This window comes from Pogona vitticeps, chromosome 3 (assembly GCF_051106095.1).
Source record: "Pogona vitticeps strain Pit_001003342236 chromosome 3, PviZW2.1, whole genome shotgun sequence".
NCBI lineage: Eukaryota > Metazoa > Chordata > Lepidosauria > Squamata > Agamidae > Pogona > Pogona vitticeps.
The window spans coordinates 145,328,317-145,341,193 of NC_135785.1; the positions used below are offsets into that span (position 1 = coordinate 145,328,317).

General features: G+C 39.7%; 1 protein-coding gene across 2 annotated transcripts in view; it reads left to right on the forward strand.

Annotated features, from left to right (window-relative positions):
- The first annotated feature begins 9,028 nt into the window (after positions 1 to 9,028).
- SCEL (sciellin) overlaps positions 9,029 to 12,877 on the forward strand; it is a 93,246-nt gene continuing 89,397 nt past the window's right edge. The window contains exon 1 of one of the 2 annotated variants that reach the window (XM_078390806.1): positions 9,029 to 9,193. In XM_078390806.1, coding sequence (XP_078246932.1) covers positions 9,090 to 9,193 — 104 coding nt within the window. In that variant the 5' untranslated portion in view covers positions 9,029 to 9,089. The remainder of the gene's footprint in view (positions 9,194 to 12,877) is intronic. The other variant, XM_078390807.1, reaches the window with a different exon arrangement.

Genomic DNA, 12,877 nt, shown 5'->3' on the forward strand with positions numbered 1-12,877 from the left:
TTCTTTATAATTTGATTTTTGTTTAAGAATAAGCACATATCTATCTATCTATCTATCTATCTATCTATCTATCTATCTATCTATCTATCTATCTATCTATCTATCTATCTATCTATCTATCTATCTATCTATCTATCTATCTATCTATCTATCTATCTATCTACCTACCTACCTACCTACCTACCTACCTACCTACCTACCTACCTACCTACCTACCTACCTACCTACCTACCTACCTACCTACCTCTCTCTCTCTGTCTGTCTGTCTGTCTGTCTGTCTGTCTGTCCGTCCGTCCCTCCCTCCGTCCCTCCCTCCCTCCCTCCGTCCCAACTAGCAGCAAAGCTACTACTATGGGCAACAAACTCAACAAAGCATAACAATAATAGAAAGCAATAAAACAACATTGGCAAGGAAAACTCACAATCTGAGGACCATGGTAGATGAGAACCAAGGGGTGCAATGATGCAACAAGCCCATAGGCTGGAAAAAAATTTCAGGAGGCAGACAAAGAAGTGAATGTAAGATTACTTTGGGGTGAACTAAAGAAAGGCTTGGGAGAACGAGCAGGACTTAACTTGCCTCCTGAAACCCAGGAGAGATGGGGCTAGCCGTACCTCTAGCAGAAGAGAATTCCAGAGTCTGGTAGCTGCCACAGAGAAGGCCCAATTGCGGGTGGAAGACTTCTGGGCCTCCTTTGGGGTGACCACCTGCAGCACTCCGATATAAGAGGCGCAGGTGGGTAGATATTTTAAGGGAGAGGCACTTAGACAGGCAACAAGATCCTAAACTACTAAAGGCATTAAAAGCTAACATAAGCACCTTGAATTGGGGCCAGAAGTGTGCAGATGGACCAAGACGGGAATTATATGGTTAAATGGAGATGTTCCAAAGAGCAGCCTGGTGTTTTGCACCAGCTGCAGCTTCTGAACTACCTTCAGGGGCAGCCTCACATAGAGAGTGTTGCAATAGTCTATTTTGAAATTACCAGTGCATGGACAAGCATTGTAAGAGATTTCCTGTTGAGATGTGCAATCCATCTAAACTAGTAAAAGGTGGACTTGGCCACTGCCGAAATCTGATATTCTATTATGAGGGCTGGGTCCAACAGCATAGCAAGATTTCGCACCTGATCTTTTTAGGGGAGTGTGACCCCATTGAGACCAGACAGACAGCCATCAAGTCAATCAGGAGTTGCTCCCAACCTTTATGGAACTTTCCTGAACAGAAGAGCACAGTTTTTGCTGGCTCACTCTCGTTGGACCAATTTCACTTATAGCAATCTAGAATTGATTGTCATTTATTGATTCTTAAACATAGGCTCATGAAGGGGTGGGGTTTTCAGTTTAGGATGGATGAAAAGGAATATGGAAAAGGAGCTTAAGATTTGTTTTCAACTTCTTCTGTCAGTTTCCAGAAGACAGCCATGGAAATACCAATGATCAGGCTGGAGAAATGAGAGGGATCCAGATTATCCATTTTCATCCATGTTTCCCTTCTTCATCACCTTCATTCACCCCATGTATGTAAAACTGCCTCACACTGAAAAAATCAGTAGCCCTCCCACCTCACCCTTTCCTCTCCCTCTTGTTGCCTAGCAGCTGCTATGCCCCCCTTGCCCAGCCAGCCACCTTAGCTGTTCTTTCCCCTCCTTCCACCACAGCTGCTGCCTTGTGCCTTCGCACTGTGCCTCGTTAGCACCACGTTTTCCCATCCTAATGAAGAAAACTAAACCAAAAGGTCCTGTAACATGTACCCCTTCCATGATACCTCTTCCATGGAGTAATGCATGGAAGAATCTAACATGGAAGTGCCCTCTAAATGGAAAAGAACTTAATATGAACTGAACATTTCTTCCATGCCCATCCCTAAAGAGTGGCATATACATAAATAAATATTTATGTTTTTATTATGATGTATAATCATAAATCCTTCACCAAAAGATCTGTAAAGCCACTGTAGACAGTTTACCAGTTCCACAGAAAGATAGAAAAGTTAGGAACAACAAATCTGATACAAATAGACAAATGGCTGTCTATGTGGAAGTCCTGTACACCAACGCCACATGCATTAATTAAAGCAAGGATGATTTAAGAGGAGTTGAACTTAGTTAAGGTTAGGGTTACTTTGGGATTTTTTTTTCTAATTGAGAAACCTGCTATTTTCACATTGACTATTTGGGTTACTCATCTATACAGGGTTATAGTTGATTAGCTTTGCTTCATTTTCCAGGGACTATTATTCATAACCTGTGCAGTGCACACACACACCTTTCCCCCATAGCTTTGCTTTCTTAATACAGACTGTCAGATTCAGGGTTGTTATGGCCTGCGCTGCTTCCTCTGTTTTCTCTCCTAAAATGTATTGGTGGGAGAAGGAAGGAAACTGATGCTGCAACTATACAATAAATGCCATGGGAGTTGCTTTGTGTGTGGCTGCAGAGGAGCTCATCCCAAATGGCACTGCTGTTGCTCCCTACTCTCTCCAGCAAACATGGAGAGTGACAGTGGACTCTCCAACATGGACCAGAGGCTAATTCAAAGAAGCTGGAAGAAAGTAAATGCCAACCCTTTGGAACATGGCATGCCCCAACCTCACCCTTGTCTGGTCTTTGAGTGATGCCCCCAGTGTGCCCTTGTTTCACCCAAGAGGCAGGAACAGAGGAAGTAAGGCAAGCAGGCAGGCAAGGAATGTGGGCTGAAATGCAGATTGCATTGAACCAATCTGTGTGACCACCCAAAGTGAATGCAAGCAGAAGATAGGTTGCAGATCATTTGCATCAAAACTGAATCGCTCTGATTTGGCTTGTCAGTGTAGTTGCAACCTCAAGTTCCAGTTAAATGGAAATATTTACAAGATACTTTCAAAATGAAGCATTTCAAAGCCAGCATTTGGCCATTTTGAAGAACTTGATTTTGAGATATGCTCTCAGATTTGTTCCTGCAGGAACCATTCATGTTGGATTATCCAGTGATTCTTCAGGAATTTTTAATGTCAAAAATGAAGATGTGCTTGGAGAATGACAGATTGGGAGGAATTCATTGGCTTAAATCCAGTAGTAAATTACAATGGAAAGCCCATGGATTCACTGAGGATTTGGTGAGTCAGCTCCTCCATAGGTTCCACTGAATCAATGGGCCTACTCTAGCTGCAGTTTACTACTGGATTTCAGCGAGTGTTTGATTTCTGCCTTTTTTCCAGGTTTTCCTTTTCAGAAGTCAAGTAATCTTTTCACACAAGGGAGAGTGTTAAGTAACACAGTGCTGCTTGCATAAGCTGTAACCTAGAGGTGCGAAATCTTGCCTAATATTTGAAATATAAAACCAGTTGTCTTCGTACTGGGGAGAATTGGGATAAATGCTAAAGCTTAGCTGCTCTTCTGTGAAGTCATCCACTAGGAACTTGGCCAGATGATTTCAATGTGACTTTCCTTAAAAGGTGCTACGTGACAGTTAAAGTTGTGTTTGGTTTGTTCATTTTAAGCCTTGTCACTATGAAAATTGCCACTCGGAGTACCCAGTGTTACAGTGCAGCCAAAGTCAAGGGCCATCAATTTCAATAGAAGAGTTATGTATAAATGCAATGGATGAAATGGGCTGCAGTCCACAAAAGCTTATGCCTAGTAAAATGTGGCACAATGCTCTTTGTCTTTGCTGCAGCAGAGTAACAAATGCAGCTACCTTCCTGGAGAGATAAGGATGTGTGTTGCCTTAAAGCTTTCCACTGGAAATCAAAGGAACTGAAAATGTTTTTAGCCTTAGTTTAGGATCATTTTGGCTTGAACACAGCTTTATGTTGGTATTTAATACCTTCTTAATAAGTAAAATAGAGGTACATAGTTATTTCTGAGGCAGCACTTTTTACAATGCATAAATTTGTCAGAATGAACACCCAGAGAGCTATGTGCTAGCTTCACATTTCCTAACAAGGCAGTACCATTTCACCATCACATCATCATCACAATGTGCTAGCTTATTCATGACCTCTTGGAATGCCCAAAATAAATCTAGCTGCCAACCAAGGATGGAAAATCATTCTGACCCATGACAGGTGGATGGTTATTTATTGATTCATTCATTTGTATTAATTTCATTTCTATCCTGTTTTTCCTCCAAGGAATTCAAGATAGCATGCTTTGCTCTCCCCCCCCCACTTTATCTTCACATCAGTCCTCTGAGATAGGTCTGGTTAAGAGGGAGTCACTCCGCTCAAGGTCATTCAAGGGGTTTCATGACTTGGAGGGAACTTGATATTCCATGTCTCCATCCAGCACCCTCACCACTACATCACAATGGTCCTTAGATGTTGCCATATATTTTTCTTTCTTTTTTCCCCTCCACTTACCAGAACAATTACATGCTGGTTTCCCTCGTGTACTACATTGTGGAAACACCCACATGACAGTCTGACAATCCTATCCAGTACCACAAAACAGGTGTTTGATTGGAACATTTCTCTCTCTTGACTTTAAAAATCTCAACTCGTTATGAGTTGTTTTGTTTAGTTTTACTGTGCCTTTTCTACAATTAGGTAGTGAGAACACAAGATAAAATAGGACTGGATCCTAGCCTTCAGGCTGTCAGTTGTCTCTCCCTTGTACAGATCATCTGAAGACCCTTATCTCAGGTTCACCGCAGATGGCACAGTTCATTGTCCTTGGCGATGGTTTTTCTTTTCATAAGTAGAAGCTGGGAATTACTTTCTAACTTCAAAAGCACAGATAGAATACTGGGCAGTATTATACAATACTGCTGATATTAGTGCCAAACTTCTGCTAATCACATTCAAAATTCCTGTTACTATCCTGTACCCAAATTTCATCTCACATAACATTCTTGTGGCCATAGTTGTGTTCTCTTTGTCATCAATGACCCTCTGTTTTAGTACCCATAAAATGAATCTATGAGATGGAATACTGTTATTTTTCTTTGTGGGTCTTGCATAATATTGGTTAATCTAACCCTTGTACAGAGCCGATATGCAGTTTGTGAAACCTCAAAATATCAACTGGTCTAAGATATGTGTGTTTACGACTCATTCATGTTAGTGGAGAAGGTTCAGCACAGGGGCTTCTGTGGAAGTCCATAGGATTATAGTTGTTGAAACTTTATATGTAAATGTACATGTTGTCTATAGGTTGTGTGACTGGGAGGGACTTTATTGGCCTGGGGTGATTGTGTATTCAGCACTAACCAACAATTCCTTCCAGCGGTGGAATTCAAAGATAGTCCTGCCACTCTGCTGAGTGTTCTTTCCCTCTGTTTAGTCTGTTGAAGGCAGTTTGCTTGTTCTTGATCTACAGTTGAATCCTAAGTATATGTGCAGTAAAAACAAGCAGCAAGCACAAATCTCTAATTTCGAGCAAATGTAAGTAAAGAAATGTTTTTATTCTTTCTACTACAAATGTCTCAGAAACTTTAAACGCCAGTTAAGGAGAAATGGCTGGACTCTGGGAACTTGTAGCTATTCTCTTCTGTTGATCTTTGTATTTCTACTGCATAGCAAAAAGGAATTTTACCAGAAATTGAAAACTCTACAACAATAATAAGTGCTTTATTTGGCTGGATTCTGAATTTCATTCACCTATAATCGTAGTGCAGAATGGTTATTTCATGTCCAAGGTGCAGGCTGGTAAAAAAAAACACTAATTTAGAAATAAGAAAATATGTATAATTTATGATATTTAAATATAGGGTGGTTAGCAGCAAAATATTTGGAGCCTGTTCTTTATGCCTTGAATATCTTTTCCAATCTGATTCTACATTTTGCAAGTTGGCAATCAGTATTGCTGGTGGACTATTAATTTCTTTTCATTCCAACTGTGAAGGATGAGTCATATTTAATCAGCACCTGCCAGTTATGTTTAACAAGGCAAGTCTTTCTCCTTCATGTTAATTGAAGCCTTTCATTATTTTAACATTGATGGTAGATAATGAAAGCACCTAAGGAACATTTTTTAAAAAATAAAATATTGTCCTGAGAGATCATCTAATCTCTGGAAGAGGGAATGAACCAATCCTTCCCTGCATCAGACCAAACACTGGGCTCAATATCCGTCTGATTGCATCCGTCCTGTGTGAGTATCTGAGCTGTGCTGACCCAAGTTAGTTTGCTCCTCAGGCAGAACAGCAGACAGCACGTTCCCTCCCAGTCAAGATGGATAGAGCCGAAGGGCAGTCAAGTTATTTTGGCACTTAAGGAAGGAACTCTAGAGATCTCCCCTGCTGCAGGAAAAGGAAAGAGAGAGGTAACTGGGCACCTCCTCCATGTAGAGGAAAGGGAAAATAGGAGAACATTTTTATCTTGTCTCATCTTCAGCACCAGGGGAATCATGCTGAGTTCAAGGCTGGATCCAACCCACAAATAAGGGAAAATGAAAATATTAAAGGCTTGGTGCTTAAAAATAGAAAACATAAAATAAACTTTTACGCAGATGACATGCTTCTATTTCTGGAGAACCCAATAAAAAGCACAGAAACACTAAAACAAATATTACAAGAACATTGTTATTATACGGACCTAAAAATTACTATCAAAAATCCAAATTGTTATGTATAAATATCTCTATAACAGGACAAAAAGAAATTAAAAAGAAGTCAAATCTGGACTTATGTTATTCAAGTTCCAAATATTTAGGAATTTGGATAACAATAAGTATAAAACAATTAATATAGAGAAATTACAAAAAAAATTCAAATCAGTAAAAGAAAAAATCAGAATCAAAAGAAATGGTTTTGAAGGTAGTCCACAGATGGTATTGGTACCCCACAACATTACACAAAATTAATGAAATCTCAGATAGGTGCTGGAGAAACTGTGGAAGTAAAGGCACACTAGAACACATGTGGATCTCTTGCCCCAAAGTGGAAGCATATTGGTGGGAAATAATTTAATGGATAGAAACATTGTTGAATCAAAAAATAATTAAAAATGAAGCTTTATTATTATTTTTAATATTTAAGGGCGGAAATGAAAAATTATTCAATAAAGACCTAATTGCACATCTTATTGGTGCAGCAAGAGCTGAAATTGCACAAAATGGAAGACATGCTTAAGATCTTTCAGTACAAAAATTTGAGAACAGAATCTGGCAAATGGTCCTGATGGAAAAGCTGACCAATCAAATTAAAATATGTAGAAGGAAAATAAAACAGGATTAATTTATGAAAACCTGGCAACCATTATTAACATATGGAATTCGCTCAAGAAAAGAAGAATGTGATATGGGAAGTAATTTGGATTGCTGGCATGTAATATTTTAAAAAGAATTAAGTAAGTATGTTAAAATATGAACTAGTGGATGTATAAAAAAAGACAATCTACTGAAAGAATATGTAAGTAATGTGATAGTATTGCAGTACAATTCTAACTTGCATTTTCATACTATGGATGTTATTACATTTTTTTTTTTAAAAAGGCTGGAGCCAACCTAATACTGTATTAATAAATTTGTTGCTTTTTCTATAATAAATTGCAAGCCATTTTTCTTTCATGACACTTCAAATCAGCTGCCTTAGTCAGGTACCTAACTCTGCATAATGGCTGGGTTGGTCTAATGTGGGCGAATATGGTTTACCAGGTGGTAACATAGCATGATATGCACACCACCACTTTGTAGGCTGATATTTTTCCTGCCACATGGGGGAAAGAACCCTATCAGCCATTTGTTTTCTTAAAATTCTAATCAACCATAGAAGTGCAATGAAGTTTACTTCATTACAAGGCAGGAAGACAGAGATGATGGGTGTACCAAAGGGTGCTGTTGCTTATTTGTTTATTTCCTGTATAATATGCCAACATATCTAAACAGTTTACATGAAATATATATGATGCAGTATGAACAGGCAATAGAAAATAATAAATAATTTAAAACAGATCAAAAGACAGTACACAAATACAGCAAGAGAAAGACCTGCATAAATAAGTGCATTTTAAACAGATAGTTCAGTGAGGTGGAGTACCTGACTATGGAGCCAGGGGTCAGGAATTCAATTCTCCACTGTGCCTCCCAGGAGAAGAGCCAGCCTAGGTAGCTTTGGGCAAGCTGCACAATCCTACAGAACCACCAGAAGAAGGGACTGGAAAGTCCCATTTGAGTACTTTATACCTAGGAAACCCTGGCAAGGCTCACCATGGCCAAAATAGTTTTATTTAGCATAAACCAAATTTTAACTTTTGGTAAACAAAGCATTCCCATTGCAATTCTTGTGGGGGTGCACACACATACATGCACAGAGATACCTTTAAGTAGTGTGGATGGCATATAAACAAACAAACAAACACACACTAAATCAATGTGTGTGCTCTAGTTAGGCATCCTTCAGTCTCGAAAGACTATGGTAACGTGCTCCGTATAGAGGACTTGGAACAGCGTCTAGTGTGACTGAGAAGGCCGATTCGAGAGTGACAATCTCTTCCACACTGAAGACAAATCCAATCTGTCCCCTGTCCAGCTCCCTGATTCGGCTGCTTCATACAGTTCGGTGGTGATGATCTCCTTACAGCATTGCTCACACCCAAGAATTATAGTTTGTTTAGCAGAGAGAAACAGACAGAAAGTTACGATTTGGCTTAGTTGGAGCCAATTTGATGGCACATAATCATTATTTATTATTTTAACAGGTGTATAAAATCTGACACTGCTTCTGCTTTTATGTAGGGGAGTCTGTTCCAGTGCTGCTACAGAAAAGGCCCATTTCATGATGTTAAGTAGCAATAATCAGTTGGTTATAAGGATATATAATGAGGCTTAGGGTTGTGGTCTCAAGGTCTGCTAGGAAAGTGCAGTCTGCTTGATGTATTTGCACACCATATCAAATTGCCACTTCTAACTGAGAAGAAAGCAGGGCCTTAACAATAACATTAGGATTCATGGCATCTTCATTAATTGCATGGCGATTTAAATTGCATCTCCCTCTACCCTGATCGTCAATTAACCTGAGTACATGACAGCATTTGTCAGTGAGTGAGGCACTTCTCCTCATATACCTCTCCCCCATGATCTTGAAGAACTTAAAGTGCTGCCGTTTTGCAGTCTGAATTGAAAGGATGGATCTGAACAAGGAAAGTGACATCATCACAATAGCGTGTAATGAATCAATATGCTGGTGCTGCTCTCCCACTCTGGAGAAAAGAGTCAATATGGAAAAGCTGCTTGTTAGCTGACAATGAGGAAATGCTTGCAGCAGGCAGCCGGTAAGTCAGACTGTGAGCTCTTTGTCTCTCCTATGAGACGCCAAAAATCTTGAGTTTTATTACACTGCTGTTTTAAGACAGGGCTTTCCGAGGTATAGATCTGCAATACAATTTAATTGGAGATTCAAACTGCAATTTTGGATATAAAATATTTTCGTAGGGTTTCTTTCTTTCTTTTGGGAGATGACATGGGCTAGTGTTAGGACATCACTATGGAACTGGGTAAAGTTAAAATAAAAACTAAGAGCAACCGTCTAAGCACATCCTCAGCTCCCATCAGTTGATCTGTGAGTACTTTTTTGTAGAATCAGAATGGATATTGCTGCTCTATGCGTTTTTGTTGTTAAAATTTCATCCCCTTAGCTTTTTATTGTATGATGGACTGAGCTTGGAAACATTCCTTTTTTAGAATAAATCTCCCAGAATCCACCAATAGGTACGGCCACTATCACATTTTGAACCCCTCAGGCACTATGGCCACTGACTATGCCAGCAGGTGGATTCTGGGAACTGTGGTGAAAATAAAAGCCATCATTTCCCAAGCTCTGAAGGCTCTGGGTATTATAAAAAGAGCACATCCATTGATAAAGACTGGGTGAGGATGCTATTGTTTTTGTGTTGTTTTGACTGTAATTATGTCAGGGTCCACTATAACAATAGAATTCTGATGGCAGATGATATCATCACTCTTATGCGGCATGAAGTTGTCCAACAGGATTTGAGTAGCAAAGCAACAGCAACAAGAAAGCGTTGTTTATAATTTATAGTCTCCACTTCTCTTGCTTATGTGAAAGCCTCGTGGCGCAGTGGTTAAAACGCTGTACTGCAGCTAAAACTGTGCTCACGACCTGGGGTTCAAATCCCAGGTAGCCGGCTCAAGGATGACTCAGCCTTCCATCCTTCCAAGGTCGGTAAAATGAGTACCCAGCTTGCTGGGGGGGGGGGGCAATGTGTAGCCTGTATAATTAAATTGTAAACCGCCCGGAGAGTGCTTGTAGCGCTATGGGGCGGTATATAAGTCCAATCAATCAATCAATCAATCAATCAATCAATCAATCAATCAATCAATAAATCAATAAATAAATAAATAAAGCTTCCTTTCTTCAAGATGGTACCCAGCTAAGCTCCCAGAAGCTTATGGAAGATAAAATAGAATTTGGTATTTCTGGAAGGCTGTAGAATCATAAACTCCTAAAAGTACAGAGCTGGAAGGAATGGAGATTCAACCTGAATCGCCATTCCTTCCAGCTCTGTAATTTTAGGAGTTTAAGGCCATGCCAAAGTGGGAAATTGAGGGAGATGCATAACATCAGATCTTGGAAAAGTTCACCTTTTTATGGGGGACTACAGCTCCCATCATCCCTCATCTAACATTCACTGCAGTGCCCTTGCTGCTTTCTGTGAACTGCTTGGCAATGGCTATGCAAGCAGATTTCAGCTGTCTGCAAACCAGCCAGGGATCAAGTGTTTATACAATCTCCATGAAATTCTGTCAAAATGTGGATGGTTTCACTTGCTGATTAATCACACAGAAAGGCTTATTTCTTGCCAAACAGCGGCTGCAATTTTTTTTGCCTTATATTTCTGGCTCTACCCTAGATAGAGACTTATCAAAACTAAATACTTAGCACTGTGGCCAGCTGATGGGCTAAATGGACACTTAGTATCATGTCTAAAATATGGGGACATCTTGGGCAGCCACATAATATGGCAACCCTATTAAACAGTACTGTAATTATTAAATGTAACTTTAAAAGTTATTTGTTATACCAATAAAGTCATGTTGGCCACTTGGTGCAAAACTTTTGAAATGTGACTTTAGAATATATAACTGTTGCCTTCCAAGATAATGAGTTACTAGTTACTTGCCAATTGTTAATTCCAAGCTTGGCCATCTAGAACCCTGGCCTACTCTGTAACACCTGAAACAGAATGGCCAGAATCCTATTGATGTTCATGCATGGTTTGTAGAATTTGTTGTGGTTAATTGTGGCTAATTGATGAGGTGGCTCAGTTGCACAGTAAGGTGCATAACTGGGTACATCACTGAGATATACCCTGGCACCTTGTCAATCAGTTCCAATCAGCCACATCGAATCTTGCAAGCCTTATGCAAACACCAATAGAGTTCCAGCCAATAATCACATGATTGACATGACTATATGAATCAGAAACATTTCCATAAGAATGGGCTTATTTTATTTTATTTTTTAAAAAAACACACATGCAGAAACCTTTATTGGCATTACAGGGTACAGGGAGTACACAGGATAGTTACATTCCAATACCGGGTGGGGGGAAGGGTGTACTCCCTGTACCCTGTAATGCCAATAAAGGTTTCTGCAAGTGTGTGTTTTATTTTTAAATTATATTGGCAGCATAGCTGTCATCAATGAATCCAAGTGATTTCTTTGGTAAATGGAACTGCAAAGTGCCCATTATTTTATTCTCTATAGCACTTCAGCTCAAAAAGTGCTGTGAATATTTCAGAATACTTTGGGTTTAGCTCTGCAATGTACAGCCCATTGGGTGCCCTTAAATATTGTTCATGGCTTGGCAGCCATACATGACATAATAACGTCACGCAGCAGATGCTGGCAGGTAGCTACAGTGACAGCATCCCAGCTGTTTCTCTTGGACTCCCTGGCTGCTCTCATCCACTAGGCCCCTTTTACTAGTCAGAGTATTGCAGAATGTTATTCTCCAGCCATTGCTGAAGTATGACTGAGCTGCTAGTCCAGCTAGTGTGGGAAAGAGGCATCATCTCATTTACCTCAGACTGCAGAATGCCTTCTGTTGGCCCAGGGACCAGAGAAGCCATATTAAAAACCCAACCTGAGCATGTTTGTTTTTCAAGGAAGAAGAGCCAAACATTGGCTAGATAATTATGAACATGTTAGTAGTTTTCTGTTATTGAAGTGGATAATGGGGGCATTGTTCCTATACTCTGCATTGCTTTGTCACTAAAAAAAAAAAAAAACACTTCCGGAATGTCCTGTTTGTCTCCCTATATATTGTAGCAAACAGCAGCTGCAGTTGGAGGTGGCAAGGAAACAGTACAATGGGGACTCCCCCCCATGAAAAACATCCCATGTATTCATAGTCACATGGCAAATACATAATCTAATCCCAGTCTAGGAAAGTATCTAGAGTTGTTATTGTTACATGTGATCAAGTCGGAACAGACCTATACAGACCCTAATATGACTTTCAAGTTGTTTGAGAGAGATTCTGCCAATTTCCAGTGAGCCGTCTGAGTCCTAGTCCATTACTCTACCCACTGCACCACACTTGCTATCGTATCTATAGTACACAGTTTATAGTATAATGCTTCTGGATGCTCCGGGAATTTCATCTATGCCAATGATTTTTGCCATGGGGAGAACCTTTGAGTTCACTGAACACCAGCTAACCTCTCCATTGGAAGGTTTTTCTTTATAGTACAAAAACAACCAGCTGAAATCAAACTCTTTAAAAACACATGCCTGTATCTTCCACTTAAAAACACAGAGAGGCAGAGAGGAAGCTCTAAATTAGGTGGGAAGGCAAGATTTTGGAACATTGCTCTACCCCAAAGTATTTTGGCATCATTTTGGATGGAACCCAAAATTTTTAAATTTTATAGATTTTTTAAAAATCCATCTAAACACCAAACAAAAAGTTGTTACCAGAAATAACATGATT